The following is an 18,897-nucleotide window of genomic DNA, read 5'->3' on the forward strand; positions in this document are numbered from 1 at the left end:
TTGTACGCTTTTTCGCTGCAGAATTTTGAACCCACCCCCGTTAACGCCGCGATCAAGCCAACATTATCGCAGGCTTAACTCTCAGACTCTACTAGTCCTGCTTTTGACATTGTCTCTACCGTCAAGCTTCTGCGACATTGTCAGCACGCCAACCACCGTCGATTCTCCCATCGACATTTGACAAGCTCCGAGGTTTCACTCCCTCACTCACTCCTGCGACCAAGCCAGCTACTGTCACCGACTCAACTCTCTGGCTCTATTAATCTCGCTTCTGACCTTGTCTCTACCGCCAAGCTCCAGCGACATCGTCAACGCGCCAACCACCCCCACCGTCTCCACGCTCGACAACCTCTGAGCTTTACTTCCTCACGTTGCGCGTCGAGCTCTCTGCGACCGTCACAGGCTCTCTTGGACTCTACTAATCTGACTTTGACCTTGTCTCTACCGTCAAGCTTCCGACATTGTCAGCACGCCAACCACTCGCCGACTCCACGCTCGACAAACGCTGAGGTTTGCTCCCTCACTTACGTTTCACCTCGAACCCTCTGCAACCAAGTCAACGACCGTCGCCGGATCAACGCTCTGACTCGACCAGCCCTACTTCACCTTTGTCTCTACAGTCAAGCATTCTGAGAGACCAGCCCTCGCTCGTAAGTCATACCGCAAAGCCTAACCTTGGACATTATCTCACTTCATGATCAACAGGTCACGATCCATCTGCCTCAAGGCCATGATGTTGCTCAACTAGTCTGACTTCCAACTTCACGTTTGTCCGCAAGTCACGATGTCGTCAGGACAGGGCGAAGGCGGGCTTTACCAAGACCTCGCCAAGCTCGCAGTGGAATTGGAGTTTGAGTCTACAGATGCACTACGGGAGTGGATGGTTGATGAACGACTAGTTCAAAGGTGGTGGCAGATATTCAACTATTATTGGCTGCTGCCTCAGCAGCATGCCGCTACCACGGGCAAAAATGGTCGCAATCAAAGAGCCAACAGGGTAGAGTTTGAGCAGGTAGCACTTCACCTAGCAACCGACCTAGAATATGGCAGATGCAAGTACATGGTTCAGATTCCGGACTTTAACCATACTATTAGATGGGATGAGAAAGATTAGAAGTGTTAGCTGCTCTACCACCTCACAAGAATAAACACCGAACTACTACATGGAATTCTGTTCCGGAAGCACCTCACAGTCCTAGAGGGTCAATGGCGCGTCTGGTACGTCATTCAGCGGTTGTGTTGGGAGGCCTCGCAGTCACAATCTTCTGCACTACAAGACAGTACAACCAACCCGAATCCTGTTCCTGTGTCAAGAGCTGAAGGCATAGTTGAAGTTGCATGGGTGAACATGCCATCTATGCTGCCGGGAGGCAGGGCAGCTCGGTTTAACACCATCCATCGTGTCGCTAGGCTCACCTGGGAAGACTTCAAGTTGTCAGTCACCGATCACTTCGAATTGCCTCGGTTCAAGATGTGGATATCGGAAATGACCGTCCCTCAAGCATCTTGGGACCGCCTCCAGCACATCAGCCACGGAGAGGAGTATGGCACCCTTGGGGAAGACGGCTTCTACGACTTCGTAAAGCTGTTAGTCCAGTTTCCCGGCCCAATAAAAGTGTTGCTTTCCACTACAGAGAAGAAGCCTCTTGAGATCACTGACGCACTTCGGGACCTTGAGCTCACCGACGAGCCTCGGATGATCTTGGACTAGTCTCACGAACGCAGAAGAATCACTTGAAATCGGGCTACAGCGGCTAGCTTTCCAAGCATTCGACTCAAATTTCTCTCTTGCGGTAGATCTGGTGGAATCAGTGCGGATTGCTAGGTACCAAGCGTCATGGCGGTGGAAATCACACTCTTTTTCGAGCAGTATGGGCAGCTTTGGAGGTTTGGTGATTGAGGGCTAGATAGATGTCTTTTGTCAACTGCATCGGCTCCATCCCTGGGCGTAGCACTCCAATACTATGCTCGTGCTCGGGACCCTCAAGATATTAATTACATCAGATTTCCCCACTATGAGTCATTTACTTTTGACGTCCAAGTACATGCCGCCTTCAATCCGCCAACAGATGATTATCAATTTATCCAAAGACACTGGATGATTTGCCTTCCCCCTCGAGATATTTTGCTAGCTCCACGTTATGGCATACTGCAGAACTATGTGATATACTCTCTACTCTTAGAGCATTTATGTTTTTATATCTTTATAAGTACTCTTATACCCTTAGAATCTTTTATGTTCGTACCTCTGTAGGATACTCTGGTAGTCCTATAATTCGTGCCTTTACATGTTCTTAGATACTATTATATCCGGTATCTTTTTCCTTTGTATGGGCACCTAGCAACTACTACCCATAGCGTAACAGCATATCATAACTACCTAAGGGGCCCTTTGTAGGTACAGTAGATTCTACTTAGTATGCCGTCAAGGGCTAGGCAGAACATCTAGAAAGGCAGACAAATCATTTAGGACTAAAGAAATCTGCGCGCATGCAAAGGGGCATGCTGTGACTACTTGGAAACGGCTTTGACTTTGATGGCACAGACAGATGCAGGCGTTTGCAGTAGGCGCGTAGTAGAGAAGGAGGCGGCGGTAAGTGGCTAGAGAAGGAGCAGTGAGAGGCTGGCGTCAGCTACGCGTAGTGTGGGGCCAAGATCGCAGCGCGATGTCGCAATGGGGGAGTGCTTAAATAGCCTGCTGCTTGCCCCTAAGGTTGAGCTGTATGCCCGTTGGTCATGCGTGACTGGAAGAGACGTCGTGTTCAGGCGGCGGGGCTGCAGGGCTGCAGGGCGGCGGGCGGAACGGCCCGGACCATTGTTCCGCCGAACAGTCCGTGCGTCAGCTCCAGCCCAAAAACCCGCCCAAGCTGCAACTCTCTCCTGCTCCTCACACCCACAACGTCAACGCCCCTCAAGTGGCACGGTGCTGGCTGGTTTCTGAAGCCTCGCTGTCTGCTTCCAGAGGGGCTATGGTCCTGCTTCTGGCCGACCTAAAACTATTTTTTGCCTTATGATACTGGCTGTATCAACCCGACGGTACGCCTATTCGCTGCCAAATTAAACACCCCCACCAAGATTGTATCTTGGAAACACGACAACTTCCCTCAAGCTTTCAGCTTCCAGAGGGTCACCGGTGTACCACTGGACCACTGGACGCCGTAAACCAAAAACTTGTCCCGACAATGCACCTCAAGCAGTGAGCAACTAGTCTTTGAAACCTCACCATCTGCTTCCACAAAGGCCGGCCCCCATATCGCCTCCATGGTGCTCCGCGCTGCGTTTCCAGTCAACCAAGATGCATACGACAATGTCTCAAGCAACATGTTCCACTGTCTGCTTCCAGAGACAACCCCTCGGTAGGTTCGGCGCTGTCAGAAGAACCGTACCTTCACCTCAATTTCATCCGCGACACTGTTGTCCGCTTCCGCACGGCCCAGACACTACCCGCAATAACAGCATGCCGGAAATTCCTTGTTCTTCTGACAAACCCGATTCAACCAAGTCTGCATTGCCTCAACGAAGCCCACACTTTCACGGATACTTGCATCCAGTCAATGTCAGCTTCTTGTCCGTCTCGAGATTTTCCCAGTCCAGCGCCGTCGCCTGAACCAATTCAACAGAAGCAACATCAGGTTCATCTCCGCAGGCATAGCAAGACAACGGCACATGGAGATACCGATGACGACTGCGACGACGATGGCTGCGACGACGGTGACTGCGATGACGATGACTAGGACATCGGGTCTTCCGTCACTTCCAAATTCAAGTCTGCAATTCTTGCCACAAGCACCTTTTGTCGACTAAGGTCTGCAACGACTTCACTTCTCATCAGCCATCTTGCAGAATGCTCTGTCGCCTGCTACAACCACCTATCGAACAACTCCGTCACTGGAGGATTTAGTCAGAGCTTCTTGTCGAAGGCATTCTCTCTGTCATTTGAGGTCTGTAGCGACTTTACTACTCACCTAAAGCTGCGGTCCTGAATGAGCTTCTGCGATCTTGAGGGCTGCGCTGGAGCTTGCTGCGACTGCCTAGCGGACCGCTCCAGGTTAAGGTTTCAAACCCAAACTCCTTCCGTGGCTTCAGTCTGCTGCTGCTGTTTCTCCTCTCACTGAGCTGTTTGCCAAAACCACACTCTGCGGCTTCAGCCTGCGGCAACTTCTCTTCTCGCCCATCATCTTGCTGAAGGTATGTCACCTGCTGCAGCTTTGTGCGTTGTTCGGCTGCCTACTACAGCCTATCGAAACGTTCAGTTGTCCGGCTCGAGTATCTAGGTGTGAGACCTGAGTATCTTGCCAAAAACGCCATTCTGATTTCCGCGGCGACCACGAGACTTCATGATTCACTTGCAACAAGGCTGACCGTGGTCCGTTCTGGCACCTACTTCAATCTAACAAGCCGTTTCGCCGCCTACTTCAGCCTAGCAGACCACTTTTCTGTCCGGCTAGAAGGTCAAAGTATTGAGCTAGATCCAGCGACAGAACTGAGCGATACTTACCACTGCTTTGCGGTCTCGCCTTTCAGTATCAATCCACTCAGTTAATTCACCATGGATTTCCTGTTTCCACCTCATACTCAGCTCGAACGCTCAAAAAGCAGGTCCTTGCGTCTCAAACAGGCCGCCATCTGCCCTAACTAACGACAATATTCCGACAGAGGAGGTTACCTTAAGTTGTCCAGCGCGAAATGGGACTTGAAGCCACGGGTAATGGTCACTGATGAGCCTTCAGCCTTAGGCAAAGCTCGCTGTGCTGGCCTTCGCAACTAATTCACTTCTTCTTCAAGCCCACTTCCAAGACAGCTGACCAGAACGCGTCTCAAACATCTCGATCTAGCTTGTCGTCTCGCTTACATAACATGTTGACGGACCAATTCCTCAATCGCTTCAACAACTCGCTTCTTCCGACTCGGTCAACACCACATCTCAGGCTGGCTCACAGGACCTAACGGCGGAAGCTGACAATGCAAGGCATCCTCAGTCATTGCAATGATGCGCTCTGAGCTAGATGCAGACAAAGCGCTATGGATGAATGGGGAGAAAGGATTTGCGGGTGGAAAGGACAAGTTTTTGGGTGTTGGTTAGCAAGTCACTTTGGTTGGACTTCATAGTCTTGGCTCGTCAGGGAAATGCAGGGACTTACAGACTTCATGCAGTGCTTATGCTCAGATCAATGTCAGTAATTGATTACACGTCATAGCTTCAATGAGACCCCACGCTTTGGACACGGTAGTCTGGCACTTCCGAGTAAACTTTTGCGATGCTCAAGTATGGGGCACGGTGGTGGGAGACAAGAGGGGAGCATAGTTGTGTTTAAGTGCTTATCTGAGCTAATAAGTATCACTTCCGTTCACTCCGCCTTCTCCGCCTCGTCAAATTGATCATGTCCCGTCCAAGCTTTATCAAAGATTCGTGTTTGCATAGGGAAGCCGCATTCAGACCAACAGGAGCTTGATAAACGAACCGTTCTTGAAACCAACCTGCTGCTGTTAGCCTATGTCCAGTGATCGGGCTAATTCAAAAGTTTTAGAACCCAGACAACTTACCTGCAAAGCCGTATCGGTCCGTAGGAAGTGTGTACCTTCCAAGTGGAAGGGACTAAGTTCAGACTCTGGAAGCAGCCGTTCGCGCTCATAGTTCCTGCCGTGACAAATCTTCGCCCATTCAACCGCAGCTTGCTCGAGTTGAGCGCCGTGTTCAACGCAGACAAAGACGGTCTGGTGGACTTCACCAACAGTGAGGTCGCACCGAATGACGATCGTCTTGTCGAGAGACACGGATGGTGCTGCGTCAAGGGTGTTGTTCCTGTGAGCGCCCTCCGCGAATACTTGCTCGATGCTCTCGTTGATCTTCTTCCTAGATTCCTGTCAGGATGCGCTTTCGTAGGTGCCTGTGTTCGTGCTTACTTCAGCTCCTGCCAGCGGGCTGCGCCCGCACGGTCGTTCCTGAACTGCATCCGTGACCTGAGGATGGCCAGGTGCTCGCGGGCTTGCTCCCGTTGTGCGTGCTGTTGAGTGGCCGCCATCCTGGCCTCAGCAGTATTGTTGGTTGACATTGGCGCGCGCGCGGCAGGATTGGTATGCAGGATTCCGGTTGGTATGAAGGAAGATTGGAAGAAGGATGAAGGTTTACGAAGATTACAATGGTATATTGCTTTGTTGAGGGACAGATGTGCCTAAATAGTTGTGCTAGCCTCTTTCGATAAGTAAACGCCGAGCAAACTGACGTCTGTGAAAGCGTAAAGGGTTGGTAGACATGAAAACAAAAAAACATGCGCAAGTCTTTCAGGCATACATGATACGCAAGCAAACAAATCCAGGTACAAGTTCGTAGGTACCATCACCTCGGGCGTATATTGTTCACTGGATATTCAAAATGGCTCCAGAAATTGGTACTGTTAAAGTACTGAGAGTCTAAGGCGCCGTGGCGGTAACACATCTACTTAGTTAACAGCCTGACACTTCACTAGCTCGGCCAATAAGAATTACTTTATTCTCTTAACATTGCTATCGGCAAGCTTGGTGCACGCACGCAGGACGCACGGACTGTCGGGCTGTTTGTATCTTTCGTGCCCTCCGTTCCTTTCGCCTTCCTTCTCACAACTTCATGGGCATTCTCTTTTGAACCTCGCCTTCTGTCAGTTATCAACTGTCTGCAAGGCACGCCACTTCTCTGCTCTTGCCGGTCAAGCCGAATCTATTGCATGAAGCTCTTTGCTTCGTTCATGTTTCACGGAACCCATATTCTGAGACTCCCTTCACCTCACCTTTCAGCAAAGTTACCCGTTCCGACTGACCAGCCTCGACGTCGCAATCATGGGCGTGGTCATATCAGTACTTTCTAAGTACTTTTTTTACGAGCGACGAAGCTTCCGAAGGCTCGGACACTGACGTAAGTTTCAATATTTTCATCCTTGCTACCTCAGCAATGCTTACCACAATTAGACACCTCGCCTTAACCTGATCTCGAATTCCGGGAGACTGCTGGTGTCGTTTGGTTAGACAACAATGGCGAACCGCAAACCCTGCAGCTTAAAGGCCCGGAGACCGCCCTGATGTACTGGAATGTACACGAACTATGGAAATCTGAAATCTGCGTTCGTGTGCGCCTTGACGTCGATCGCAGCAGCCTCACTCGTCATCGCTTGGATGAGCTTTGCGGAACGGACACGTCCCACTACGTCTATCTTCGTTGGTATGGAGAGACCATCCGTCTCAGCGACTCTGAAGACAATGTCGAACTTTCGGTGGAGACTGAGTTCAACCTCCCGGAAAGCCTGTCCGGCTTCAACTACTTTAAAGCCAAGCATGAGGATGGACAGCTCATGGCCACAACCTTTTCCACCGACGTCGGAGCTGAAGTCAGTGGGCTAGGCCACGCTACATTGGTCCAGGGCAGTGTTAGTAACTCGAACTACCACAAGCTTTCATCATTGGCTCGCGCATCGCACGTCGAAATCTACACGGCACGTAATGATGGCATCCTGTCACAGCTAGATAAGCTGAAGCGCGTCTTGACGACTCACAACCATCGCGGGGAGTTTACGGCCAAGTATCAGCTTGCAAACGATAAGTCAAATTCACGTAAGCTATTGCTCTCATTCCCCAAATCCCAATAGAACGCCGGACTAACCCACCTCAGTATGCAGTTCAATGAGTTCCCCTACATGCAATCTTTGAACATCAGGTTTGCTGTACCTCCGAGACACACTTTCCACAGCTGGCCCGACTACGCCCGGACTATGTGCGCTGCTATGCAGCGGGAGGCAGATTTCCGAAATGAGACTATGGAAGAGTACTCAGCTACACCAGCGGACAAAAAGTCATCTGGAATCCTACAAGCCTGAAGTTATTTAGGCACGGCGCCCATACTTACACTCGTGGATGGTTGTTCGTCAAGTCTAATTTTGACACTGATAACTACTCGGATCCCATTAAACTCGGTGACGTAGTCACGATCTGGGACAACTCTGAAGGCACCAAGGGCTACAAGCAGCAACCACTCCAAGCTATTGCTGTCACTATCCCCTATTCACTCAGCAACTATGAGACATGTCTGTACTTTACCCTAGACAACGACACCTATCTGTCCAACGCCATTCTAGGTCGACCTCAAAACACTTCTTTCTTTGAGCTCGAGGAATGTCGAACCCATGAAGCTTTTGTCAAGCCTGAAAGCAATGACAACAACGAGCGATGTGTTTTCAAGTCATTCACCAAGATGGCAGAAGACCAAAATGCCGAAGACCTGCGCCGGATTCTGATCGGCCGCGACTTCCATTCTTCAGGCATGGTTGATTTGTTTAAAGGTCTTTCGGATCAAGAGGCGAATCGGGTAGAGAAGATGATGATTGGCCGACCAGATCAAGTGGCCGCCTTCGAAATGACACGCAGGCTCACAAATCGGCTTGCGTTCATTTATGGTCCTCCTGGAACAGGCAAGACCGAGATTGCTGCAATCTTGGGAGTTGCAAACAAGATGGCAAACAAGAATTCCACTGGACCCTCCACTGCTTATTTCACTGGCAGCAATTATGCTGCCAATGTCTTGGTCAAACGCGCAAACGACCGTGGATGCAAGACTCTGCGCCTACAATGCATCAGTCTAGTCATCAACCGACTTGGTCAGCAACTAAAACTCATTTGCCGGCCCTCCTCCGAAGGAAGCACCGCAGTCCCGGACATGTTCCAGCGGAAGCTCAGCATCTTGGCCAAGTCACTCGACCAAGAAGCGGACCGCCTCAACGTGGCTCTGTATTCTGATCAGGATGACTCTCAAGAAGACACTGAGATGATTTCTGGATTTAAGAAGGAGGCTGACATCATCCTAACGGACCACAGAATTTCGCCTGATGTTAAGTTCTACACCGTTGAGTCACAAGCCATGCTGCTGATCAAGAATCCCGAATGGAAGAATCTGCTCGATCTCGCCAGGATGGCGGCAAGCAATTGGTCGGGCCTTAACAAAGAGAAAGCCAAGAAGAAGGCCTCTGAGTTCGACAGCTCTCTTAAGAAGTTGGTCTACACGGTTATTAAGTCTAGTGAGGCTATTGTGGCTACAACAATCGTCAGTAACGATTTGAAAAAGCTGGACTGGTTGAAGCCGTCACTCGTCGTTGTGGATGACGCCTGCCAAATGAAGGAGCCAGAGTCCGTCATGGTCCTGACAAACAACAGCCAGGCGAAGGGGTTTGTCTTCATCGGCGACCCAAAACAGCTTCAAGCAAAGGTAATGTCATGTCCTAGGCACATTGAAGATCCGGAAAATCAGCGCCAGGCGGAAGTCCCCACCCAAGAGGATAATCCTATGATCCTTGAGGGCTCTATCCCGCCGAACGAGCTATATCTTCAGCTGAAGCTCCCCCTCATGACCAGGCTTATGGAGCTTGGTTATCCGTCGGTATCCATGCACATCCAGTCACGTGCTGTTTCCGACATCGCGGATCTATGGTCTGAGCTATCGTACGGAGGTGATATCGTACATGGAAAGAACACATCGGTGAACACGCGCCTCCACGCGATGTCCTTCCGGCGATTCGTCAAGGACGAGTTTGGCATCTCCGATGCCAACGCAATCGCAGTCGACATTGCCGACAGCTCATTCCGAGTTGCTCGCCGCACCAAGTCGGGCGTCAACCCAGACTTTAGATTGAGGACCAACCAGCTGATTGAGAAGATGAGTGGATACGGCATCCATCCAACTTCCTGCATGATTGTCACACCATACAACGGACAACGTCTCGCCCACCACGCGGAGAATCAGCGTTTTGCCGTCACAATCGATGCCACGCAAGGCGCTGAGTACGACATCGTGATAGTTGATTTGGTGGCTGCTGGTAAAGGCAACAGGCCTTACCCCTTTGTCCAGAATGCCTGCAGACTAAACGCCGCGATTTCGAGGCCCCGGGATGGACTCATTGTCATCGGCGACAAGCGTACTATGGCCGACAGCGCGCGATACCAGCCAGGTGACGTGAACTATGTTTACGCTGGTATCTTCAAGATTCTGGAATCGCGTGGTTACATGGTCAGGGAGGAAGTCGAGAAGGGCCGCTACATCGAGGGAGGTCGTGATACGGTCGAGGCTATTGGTCTTTCTGACGAGTTTCCCAAGTGTACCAAGTGTGGCGAGCGCGGACACCGTCTCGCTAGGTGCCCTCGGGAGTAGATAGCACTTGCACAGGAGTAGATAGGCTGCATGCACTTGCACGGAAGCAGATAGTCAATTACCCAGGAGCATATAGACACTTCAAACTTGCCCGGAAGTAGATAGTCACCTGCACTGGACTAGATAGTCACTTGCGCAAAACCTGCTAGATAGGTATAGGGATTCATGATCCTGAACTCTTTTTAACTGTTTGCGTACCCCGCGTGATACAATACTTTCATGGGTATATGACTTGTTTTTCAGCCTTTTATCTTTATACTCTCGTTCTTATATAGAGTACTATTATAATCTGTATTGCCTGTGCCCTCGTATCTTCTCGAATCCTCCTATGTCCTCGTATATTTATGTTTTCATGTATCTCCAAATGCTCTAATACCAAGTGTCTCTTTACTATTGTATAGGTACACAGCCACGACTAACCGTAGTGTGATAGCCTATTATAGCTGCCTAAGGAGCACTTCGTAGGTATAGTAGACCGTACTTAGTATACATTAAAGGATTAGTTAAGTAGTTGAAAAAAGGCTAAATAAACTATCTAGGACTTATTTCAGCTATCTAGCGTAATACTACTCTCGAACGTATGCAGAGTGCAAAGTCGCCTAGTCGCTGGGTAGCCCGTCGGCGCGACGGTCTGCCCCCCGGCCAGGCGCGATTTAACGTGGTCAATGAAATGGGCACCGAAAGCGCCGACGCGCTACCTAAAGAAGCCTAGACTTAGGGCTAAAAGGCTGACTAATTTGCTTTGCGACGGCCCTGAACACCTTTCCCACCCATCACCACGTTCTCGGCCCCGTCACCAACCCTTCAACACCATGCCAAGACTTTCTTGAGCTCATGGCTGAGAGCTTTCTGAGTGACAATCAGATTGTGCTTCTTCTCGCACTCTACTGCAATTTGTCCTCTGACCCGGCCACACCGTGCGGACTTCGTGTCGCAATTCGGTACCAGGAAGGCACCGACCCCAACCTAACCTTCGACTTCACCTTCAACGATGAGCCGAAGGACGTCCCGAGCCGGTGTCGATGGACGACGCCTACAACCCTAGCAACCACATGTCCCACCAAGGCATGACGAATCCCGAGGTGTCCAAAGTAACGGACAACCTTTACTTCCAGGTCAAGTTCACTTGCACAAAGGGAATAATGTTCAATGTTCCCATCGACAATGCGTCCAACGAGCTGAGCGACACGGAGCTTGAATACATGAAGGTTCTCAGGATGCTGGCTGAGCCCGCATCCAAGACGATCACCCTTCGTCTTCTACTCACTAAGAAGCAGAGTGAGTGTCTTGAGAACAATGAGACGTTGGACGGCCGGGAGTTTCTTAAAGATGTCATGAACATGCCCGCGCGTCCCCGTCTTCCCTACGCTCAACATCTGCGCATGAAGGGGACTGTCTATGCGCAGGCCAACAACATGAAGAAGCTGTCCGCCAGGCTCAAGCACGGCTCTCCTCACATGCCGATCCCTGGTCATCCCGAATTTATCGATCCAGTGGAAGCGGAGGTCAAACTGGCCTTCGACGTCGAGAAGCAAGTCTGATTTTTGTCCTTTCGCGCTCGCACAAACTGACATTCTTGATAGGAGTATCGGGAGCAGCTTGCACTTTTCAAGCAGTTCGAGAAGAACCAACACGGCGTTAAATTTCTTTCCGTTGGACGTCACGTCATTGCTCTGGTACAACTCCGGAACCGCGACAGCTTTTTTGACATTCAAAGCATGCTCCAACCCATGACCGAGGTGATTCTGACATGGCAACCCGATCAAGAGAAGACCGCCAAGACTGCACTCTGCTTTGTAGTAGAGGACATGGTCAACGCGGGATCTGCGGATCTGGTTCTCGTTGTCAAATGGAAGAACGTCGGTTACTTTAGGGAGGACTCGGTTCCCTCTACGAAGTATCAAGAAGCGAAGGAGTATGACGTGAGACTCAGCGTTGTAGACTCCGGTATCACCTACCACCGGAGGATGGATGCTGTACACCTGGTCTGGGACGTGGAGAGAGGTCATCGGATCCTATGGCCTGTTCTTCTTAAGCAGGACCCGTACTCGCTACCCACGACCAACGCATTCGAGCTGGCCGGAGTCTCGGAAGAAGATGCAGCGAAGGCCCTACGCGAATACACAACGGACTTCACCTCTTACCTCAACAAGGAACAAGAGCAATTCCTTAAGGGAGTCCTCATCATGGTGGCTGCCTTCCTGATAATTGAAGCCGCCGGAGGCATGGGTAAAACACGTATCGAAATCATCCTTTCCCTCATGTTCGCGTCGGTGGGAGTTGTCACCATCATGACGGCGCCAACGAACACTGCGGTTGACCGCATCTGCGAGGAGTATGCGGCGAGCTTTCCCAAGAGACCACAGCCAATCAGCGTGCTCGCCAGTACGACTTACGACGAGGACGAGCTCCTTGGTAAAGTCACAAAGCGCAGAGACGGCAACGCGGCTACCAACGAAGACTCCGACACGGTGATGGCTAGTCTCATCGACCAGTTCAAGCGGTCAGACACCAAGACGAGAAGTTTGGTCCCCGACAACGACCTGCTTACGGTCTCAATTCATCGCGCGAAGAACGGTCTTGTTCAAGTGTTGGGCCAGTACAACGATAAGAATGGCAACCCATACGGTGAAACTGTTGATATGGCTAAGGAGTTTAAGCACTATCTTGAGCTCGCGCATAACCCCGATGAGAAGCCACACGCAGAATGGGACCCTGAGGACCGTGGCAAGTACCGGCAATGCCTGAGGGCGGTGCAGGCCGACGTTCTTGCGAACACACCGGTTGTTGTTAGCACAACCGTTAATGCCGGTAGCTCCATGATCCGACAGAACGCCGGAAGGAACTTCAAGGGGCTGATCCACACGATCGACGAGGCACCGCGTGATCGGGAGGCCGACACGTATATCCCCTGATGAAGCTTGATAAGCCTCTAACCGGTACCTTCCTGTTCGGCGGTGTTCACCCAGGAAGACCCTGTGCATCTGTCATCCTCGGCTGGCTTCCCGACTAAATCCTACAATGAGTTTAAGTCCCAAGGGAAACTCTCGCTGACCAACCGGCTTGTGAAGGCTGGTTTCCCGACTGTTGAGTTCCTAATGCAGTATTGCATGAACCCAGTCATCTTCGAGTATCCCAACAGGAGCTTCTACGGAGGCAAGCTCACCTCACACAACAAGGCTAACTTGCCATTGGATGCGAAGCTCGCCACAGCGATGAAGGACCTTTTTGGCATCGGAAAAAGTGCAACGGATTCCGAAGCCCGCCTGCAGTAAGCACTTTCTCTATGCATCCAAAGAAACGCGACACTAACAAATTCTACTCTTTAGGTACATCGAGGTCAAGGACTCGGTTGTCCGCAAGTCAACACGCACACATTCTAGAGCGAACCTGGAGCATGTTGAGTGGATCACCATGGTCATGGAGAAGCTCTGCCCGGTCTTCAAGGAGGAAACCTTTAAGGACGTCTTTATCAAAACGCCTTAAAGACGCCAAGCTGAAGAACTCAGGATTGCACTCGTTGACCTGTTCCGTCGCTTGTATCCCAACATGACAAGCCTTGACCTGAGATACATTCCTCGTGTCCTTACTGTCGACTCTTCTCAAGGACAGGAGGCTAAGCTTGTCTTCTTTGACCTCGTGGTTACGGAAGCCGAGAAGCCGTCTGACATGGGCTTCGTTAGTGAAGAGAAGCGGTCTTGTGTCTCGTTCACCCGTGCCAAGCAAGTCTTGACCATCGTCGGAGGATCCCTTGCTGGAAAGATGAACGACCTGAAGTCTTCCAAGTTTGATGATGAAGAATCCGAGGCAACCAGATCCAAGCTGGTCGCTGTCTTGGAATACAAGAGTGAGTTGTTGGTTACCGATCCCGGGAGGTACCAGCGCGTTTCTGCACCCACGCGGACTCGCCCTATTCCATCAGATCTCACCGGCAACGCTTCCGGCTACTACAACTACACCGACGCCGCCGGAGCTTCCAGTGAGGCCGTTCCCTGGGATGCCTCTGCACCTGATACGGAAGCCGTCGGAGGTTGGGACACTGGCGAGTCTTCTACTACCACTGGCGAGCCTCGGGCTAGTACTGGCACTGATGAGGAAGAATCTGACATCTCCGACAGCGATGACTTCCAGCGCGGTGATCCCGAGGACGCCCAGGATGCCCTTGATGCTGATGACAACTACTAGACGCGTGCTGCGAAGCAAGCTGAGAACGAATGGGGATTGAAGGGTCCGGAGGAGCAGGATGGCAATGACCAGTCTAGCTGGTGGTGAGGACTTGTCAGAACGATCGGCGTCACTGACACTGGGGCATCCCTTAGATAGGTGTCTATGTTGGACTTTTCTTTGCTGAATGACCAGCTTGCTAGTCGGAAGATCGTGGTAGCCTCACGTAGATAGTACAGTACAGTAGGTAGACCATCAACCACGAATAAAACGCTTTATGCACAAAATACCCTCAATGGCTTTGTGAGTGGCTTTGTACGGCTCGTATGGATTGATACTAGAGCTTTAGCTATTACTGAGTACTCAAGACCACGCCAAGACATCACCATCACTGAGCAGTATTTGACCCGATTCGACCAATATATATATATATCAGTGAGTATCCCTACAGTCATATTCAGCTCACGCAGTGGAACTAACACGCCTATTTTGGCAGGGAAACCGGCGATTTACTTCTACCCGCGGAGCCGCGGGGACGCGAGCAACGAGCGCTACAATGCGCTGAACAGGCCGCGGGCACGCGCTGGCGAATATTCGCGAACGTGCGAGCGCGAGCGCGCGGTCGCCAGTTGCCGCACGCACTGAGCGGTCTTCGCAAGCTCTCTGCTCAATCGCGAGAGGCCTGTTTCACGCCCAAAATCAACCCTCCAGGGCTGGGCGAGGAAGCTTGCGGGGCGCGGGGGTGCGGGGGTGGGCGCGAATGTGGGCAGAGTAGCACTTTTTTGTATCAATCACTCAACACCATGACAAGATCCCATGACATATCGCGAAACAGCCCGACTGTAGCCCGACGGACAGTCCCGGTCCATTCAGCTCGCCAGACTGTGAGGGACGGTGGGCTATAGCGGTCTGTCAAGTCATGGCTTCGTCTGGGCGAGACTGGACGACTTTACATCCTGGCATCAGTTGAACAGTCCTTTACTCAAAACCCTGCCAAGGCCTCGTGTATCAACCGTGCGTAGTCGGGCGACCCGCTGGGCCAGGGATGCAGCCCATTTTGGTGCTAGCAGGCAGTGAGCGGGGAGATTGGCGACCTGGTTTCTGTGCAAGCTGAGACAGGTGGCTAATGAGACACAATGAACATAAAGCGAAATAGAGAGGCCGCGGTATGAGAACTTCGATTTGGGACGTTGTATGAACACGGGACGAGACAGCGGGAAAGGGGGGAGAGAGGGCTTGGGATGAAGGACGTAGGAGTGCGCTGGTTAAAAGCTGCCGAACGAGCCGAGAGTGATTTGAGACACCATATAATCTTTGATACAAGACTCTCAGAATCAAAGTTTGAGACACAAGTCGTCTCCACCATGGCAAGCTCTTGTGATGTGCACCGTGCGTGGTCGAGTGGCTCGTCGTTGAGATGTTGCGCGGTCAGTAATGGAGCACCAAACTACAACAAACGCTGAATCTAGCGTGCTAGACTGCAAGAGCCGGACAGCTGCCCATTGCCGCGCCTGTTCTTGGATTGACCGATTTCCAGCCATGGGTATGTGTATTTGATTTTTAGTGGTGAGCTCTTCGGTCGTGGCTTCCAAGTGTGCGAAGGAGGGATGAGTGGCAGTCTGTATCAATGAAATGTGGCTTGCTCGAGGGGACATGCTGGAGGGAGAGGTCTTGCTTGGGGGATACTTGCAGTTGTATATGCTAATGTCGGCGTTGGCCTTCACATGGACGCTCAAGGCTCGTCTGTATGTGCGTGGGCTGTTCAGGACGAGGGTAGCACAAGGGCACGATGACAGCATAGGTGCGCGAGGGTTATAGATGCGTATGGGTTGTTCGAAGGCGCGTGGGTTGTTAGAGAGGTATGAGTTGCTCGGAGACGCGCGAGCTGCTTGGAGGCGCGGTGGCGTGCGGGGCGGTTTGGAGGCGCCAGATGCGCCCGGATGCGCGAGGGCTGCTCGAAGCGCCAATGTTGCTCGAAGTGCATGGGCTGCGAGGATGAGTGTGCGGCTCGGGGGCGCGAGGACTGCGCAAAGCGCGAAGACTTCTCGAAGTGCGTGGGCTTTTCGGAGGTACATGGGCACGAGGCAGCGAGGGCGTGGGGACGATTCGAAGGTTCGTGGTTGCTCGATCGAGGACGCGTGAGTATGTCGGCTGCGAGAGCACGGCGGTCTTCAATTGCCCCTCCTGCGCTTCTGGGCTCGTCAGTCGGATTTCTAGGCATCATAGGGAGGACAGAGTACACCAGGGCTAGCGTTGTGGTTATAATGCCGCTCGACCAGGAACCGCGAAAGACTAGCATTGTGGCTTTGAAGGTGTTGCTCGGCGAGAGGTTTGACGCCCTTGGTAGGTAGGTATGGAAGTGCTCGGAATGTGGGTGGTCACGAAGATGCTGCTCAGCCAGAAGGTTGGCGCTCGTGGTATCATGAAGAAGCTCGGTCTGAGAGTGAGTATGAGGATGAGGGTCGGGGCCCATGGTTGAGAGCTGACGTGGAGATTTGAGTACGATGCTGCCTTGCTGCTCCGAATGAGCTGGCCCTCATGGTGGGAGCGGCGTCGTGGCCTTGACAAAACAGTAGGTGGATGAGAATCTGGAGCTTCGGGGTCGTCGCAGGCGCGTTGATCAGGGCATCAGATCGCCCGTTATGACGTCTTACGACGCTCAAGATTCGTGTTCGTGGTTGACGCGGTCGCGTCTGGCGCCGCGCGAATCGGGCCATTGGACCCTTGGACCCACCAGTCGACAGCAAAGGACGTCGTTTTGCAATTGACATACAAAAGGACTTCCTTTCGCAGTACGCTTTTGGAGCAACAGCATGCCAAGAAGCGTAAGTGCAAGTCGGAGGAGTTGAGGAGTAAAGTAGGGCACTTCAACCAAGCTCAAGCGCTTTTTAAGAGGGATGGGCTAAAAATTCCTTTACAGACAGCTTGAATCATGTATCTGGGATATGCAGAAGTGGCCATGTATGGGGTGGCAGGCCTGTCAGTGAAGTGAGACCCGAAGTGAAACCGCCGGATTTTCTACCTTATATACAGCCGCGCCTCCGACTCTCTTTCTTGCCTCGGCAAACTCCTAGATGATTGCGCGACTCCAACTGGGCGATTGTCTAGGAGTGTGCCCCGGCCAGCTTCTAGCCGCCGAAACCAAACTTCACTACAGCCGCCCTATCCGCCTCAATGGTTAGCCACTGGCTGCCGAAACCACTTATCCAACTGCCAACGTCAAGTCAAGATTCAACTCTTCCAGCTGACTGTGACCTGCTGCTCATGCAACAGATCTTCCGTCTGAAAGTGAGGTCTAGTTCCCAATGACCGATCTTTGAGTCTTAAGTTTCGGTTTTCATCAACCTTACCTGGACGGTCTCTCAACGTCGTCAACCCTCCCCAAGGGTGCTTCACTCTCTCACGTCCGCTCAACCTCCCACCCTACCTCAGCAACCACCTGGCACTCTCCACGAGTTATCCGCTTCCCGCTTTCTTGGGTCTTCCACTTTCAACAAACAGTTCCAAGACGGTCGCGCGACTCCAACCCTCCTCAAGGGTGCCTCACTGCCTCGCATCCTCTTAACCTCCCAACTTACCTCAACAACGCATCTGACACTCTCCACGACTCATCCGCTTCCTAACTTCTTGGATCTTCCACTTTGAGCAAACAACTTTATCCTGCCCGGCTACTCAACGCACGCATCGTGCTGCACTCATGCATTCCTGAAGGGAATCGGCTGCCACAGCAGGCTTGATCTAGTCCGCCATGGCCTCACCGGGTGATCTCACTCAACCGCCAATGCCGGTGTTACCAATGCCTCTACCAGACACATGGGTGTCGGATTTGGAAAGATTTGGAAGGAACAAGATTATGGTACGGGCACCGGAAGCAGGTTATCCTGTCGTTCCTGATAGAAACAATCCTCTGCTCGCCACGGAAAAAGGCCAGAAGGACGTGGCAAAGGTCTACTTTTTCACCAATAACGACCTCACGCCGGATGCCATCGACAATTGCATGAAAACGCCGTTGATGTTATCGAAACTTACCAATGCGGCCCAGGGGTGGCAAAGGACGATGATCGGAATTCCTCCCGTCTACGCGAAAAACCTCTGGAATTCGTGGTTCTCAAACTGGGTAGATCTACTCCATGAATTATACTCATAATAGCAGCAGGATTGTAGACTGACATTACTCCAGGTTGTGTTTGAAGTCACTCACTTCGACTACATTGTCTCTCTGCGGAACATGAGACTGGATTCTCATCGGGTAGCTCTGGGGCTCTGCACAAACCAATCACCACCCCCCAACAATGAAACCCGGGAGCACTACTCTCAGCGCTTGTTCGATGCCTTCGATGCCGGCCGCTTGGCGTATTTGAATGCGCTAAAACTTCTCCACCAGAAGACATGGTCAAAAGACGACTTCAAGCAGAGCTTTGGAGCAGCTAGAATCAAACGCATCCAACGCCAGTGGAAGATCCGAGTGTCGGCCTTGATTGAAACGGTGGAAAAATTGAACCCCTACCCACCAAGCCGAGCATACGCATCGTACAACACGGTGCCACGGGCCGAACGCCGATATGAGG

At 51.8% G+C, this 18,897-nt stretch overlaps 8 protein-coding genes across 8 annotated transcripts; 6 read left to right on the forward strand and 2 right to left on the reverse strand.

The window, feature by feature from the left end:
- Positions 1 to 784: 784 nt before the first annotated feature.
- Positions 785 to 1,711, forward strand: K452DRAFT_302574 (uncharacterized protein; the record flags this gene model as incomplete). The annotated part of the gene is made up of 2 exons (XM_033542608.1): positions 785 to 1,056; positions 1,144 to 1,711. 2 exons carry the CDS (start codon positions 785 to 787, stop codon positions 1,709 to 1,711), a joined length of 840 nt encoding a protein of 279 aa, XP_033392346.1.
- A 3,722-nt stretch (positions 1,712 to 5,433) lies between these two features.
- Positions 5,434 to 6,023, reverse strand: K452DRAFT_302575 (uncharacterized protein; the record flags this gene model as incomplete). Its single annotated transcript, XM_033542609.1, has 3 exons — positions 5,434 to 5,478; positions 5,545 to 5,854; positions 5,905 to 6,023. The coding sequence occupies 3 exons, from the start codon at positions 6,021 to 6,023 to the stop codon at positions 5,434 to 5,436; spliced, it is 474 nt and encodes a 157-aa protein (XP_033392347.1).
- Positions 6,024 to 7,052: 1,029 nt separating this feature from the next.
- Positions 7,053 to 10,165, forward strand: K452DRAFT_313001 (uncharacterized protein; the record flags this gene model as incomplete). Its single annotated transcript, XM_033543614.1, has 4 exons — positions 7,053 to 7,581; positions 7,617 to 7,638; positions 7,685 to 7,819; positions 7,855 to 10,165. The coding sequence occupies 4 exons, from the start codon at positions 7,053 to 7,055 to the stop codon at positions 10,163 to 10,165; spliced, it is 2,997 nt and encodes a 998-aa protein (XP_033392348.1).
- A 938-nt stretch (positions 10,166 to 11,103) lies between these two features.
- K452DRAFT_127679 (uncharacterized protein) lies at positions 11,104 to 11,795 on the forward strand. Its single transcript, XM_033535256.1, has one exon. It carries the CDS (start codon positions 11,188 to 11,190, stop codon positions 11,704 to 11,706), a length of 519 nt encoding a protein of 172 aa, XP_033392349.1. The 5' UTR covers positions 11,104 to 11,187; the 3' UTR covers positions 11,707 to 11,795.
- K452DRAFT_127674 (uncharacterized protein) lies at positions 11,535 to 13,368 on the forward strand. The gene is made up of 2 exons (XM_033535254.1): positions 11,535 to 11,696; positions 11,749 to 13,368. Exon 2 carries the CDS (start codon positions 11,884 to 11,886, stop codon positions 13,078 to 13,080), a length of 1,197 nt encoding a protein of 398 aa, XP_033392350.1. The 5' UTR covers positions 11,535 to 11,696; positions 11,749 to 11,883; the 3' UTR covers positions 13,081 to 13,368.
- Positions 13,264 to 13,651, forward strand: K452DRAFT_302578 (uncharacterized protein; the record flags this gene model as incomplete). The annotated part of the gene is made up of 2 exons (XM_033542610.1): positions 13,264 to 13,436; positions 13,495 to 13,651. The coding sequence occupies 2 exons, from the start codon at positions 13,264 to 13,266 to the stop codon at positions 13,649 to 13,651; spliced, it is 330 nt and encodes a 109-aa protein (XP_033392351.1).
- Positions 13,369 to 14,439, forward strand: K452DRAFT_127675 (uncharacterized protein). Its single transcript, XM_033535255.1, has 2 exons — positions 13,369 to 13,436; positions 13,495 to 14,439. The coding sequence occupies exon 2, from the start codon at positions 13,715 to 13,717 to the stop codon at positions 14,348 to 14,350; it is 636 nt and encodes a 211-aa protein (XP_033392352.1). The 5' UTR covers positions 13,369 to 13,436; positions 13,495 to 13,714; the 3' UTR covers positions 14,351 to 14,439.
- A 968-nt stretch (positions 14,440 to 15,407) lies between these two features.
- On the reverse strand, positions 15,408 to 16,603 carry K452DRAFT_127689 (uncharacterized protein). Its single transcript, XM_033535257.1, has 2 exons — positions 16,570 to 16,603; positions 15,408 to 16,518 (listed from the first exon to the last, which is right to left on the reverse strand). The coding sequence occupies exon 2, from the start codon at positions 16,402 to 16,404 to the stop codon at positions 15,664 to 15,666; it is 741 nt and encodes a 246-aa protein (XP_033392353.1). The 5' UTR covers positions 16,405 to 16,518; positions 16,570 to 16,603; the 3' UTR covers positions 15,408 to 15,663.
- Positions 16,604 to 18,897: the final 2,294 nt, after the last annotated feature.

The sequence above is a fragment of the Aplosporella prunicola genome, assembly GCF_010093885.1.
Source record: "Aplosporella prunicola CBS 121167 unplaced genomic scaffold K452scaffold_42, whole genome shotgun sequence".
NCBI lineage: Eukaryota > Fungi > Ascomycota > Dothideomycetes > Botryosphaeriales > Aplosporellaceae > Aplosporella > Aplosporella prunicola.

What these genes read in the sequence shown, in the direction of transcription:
- K452DRAFT_127679 (XM_033535256.1), top strand. Translation starts at nt 11,188, where the DNA reads ATGGACGACGCCTACAACCCTAGCAACCACATGTCCCACCAAGGCATG.
- K452DRAFT_127674 (XM_033535254.1), top strand. Translation starts at nt 11,884, where the DNA reads ATGCTCCAACCCATGACCGAGGTGATTCTGACATGGCAACCCGATCAA.
- K452DRAFT_127675 (XM_033535255.1), top strand. Translation starts at nt 13,715, where the DNA reads ATGACAAGCCTTGACCTGAGATACATTCCTCGTGTCCTTACTGTCGAC.
- K452DRAFT_127689 (XM_033535257.1), bottom strand. Translation starts at nt 16,404, where the DNA reads ATGTACCTCCGAAAAGCCCACGCACTTCGAGAAGTCTTCGCGCTTTGC.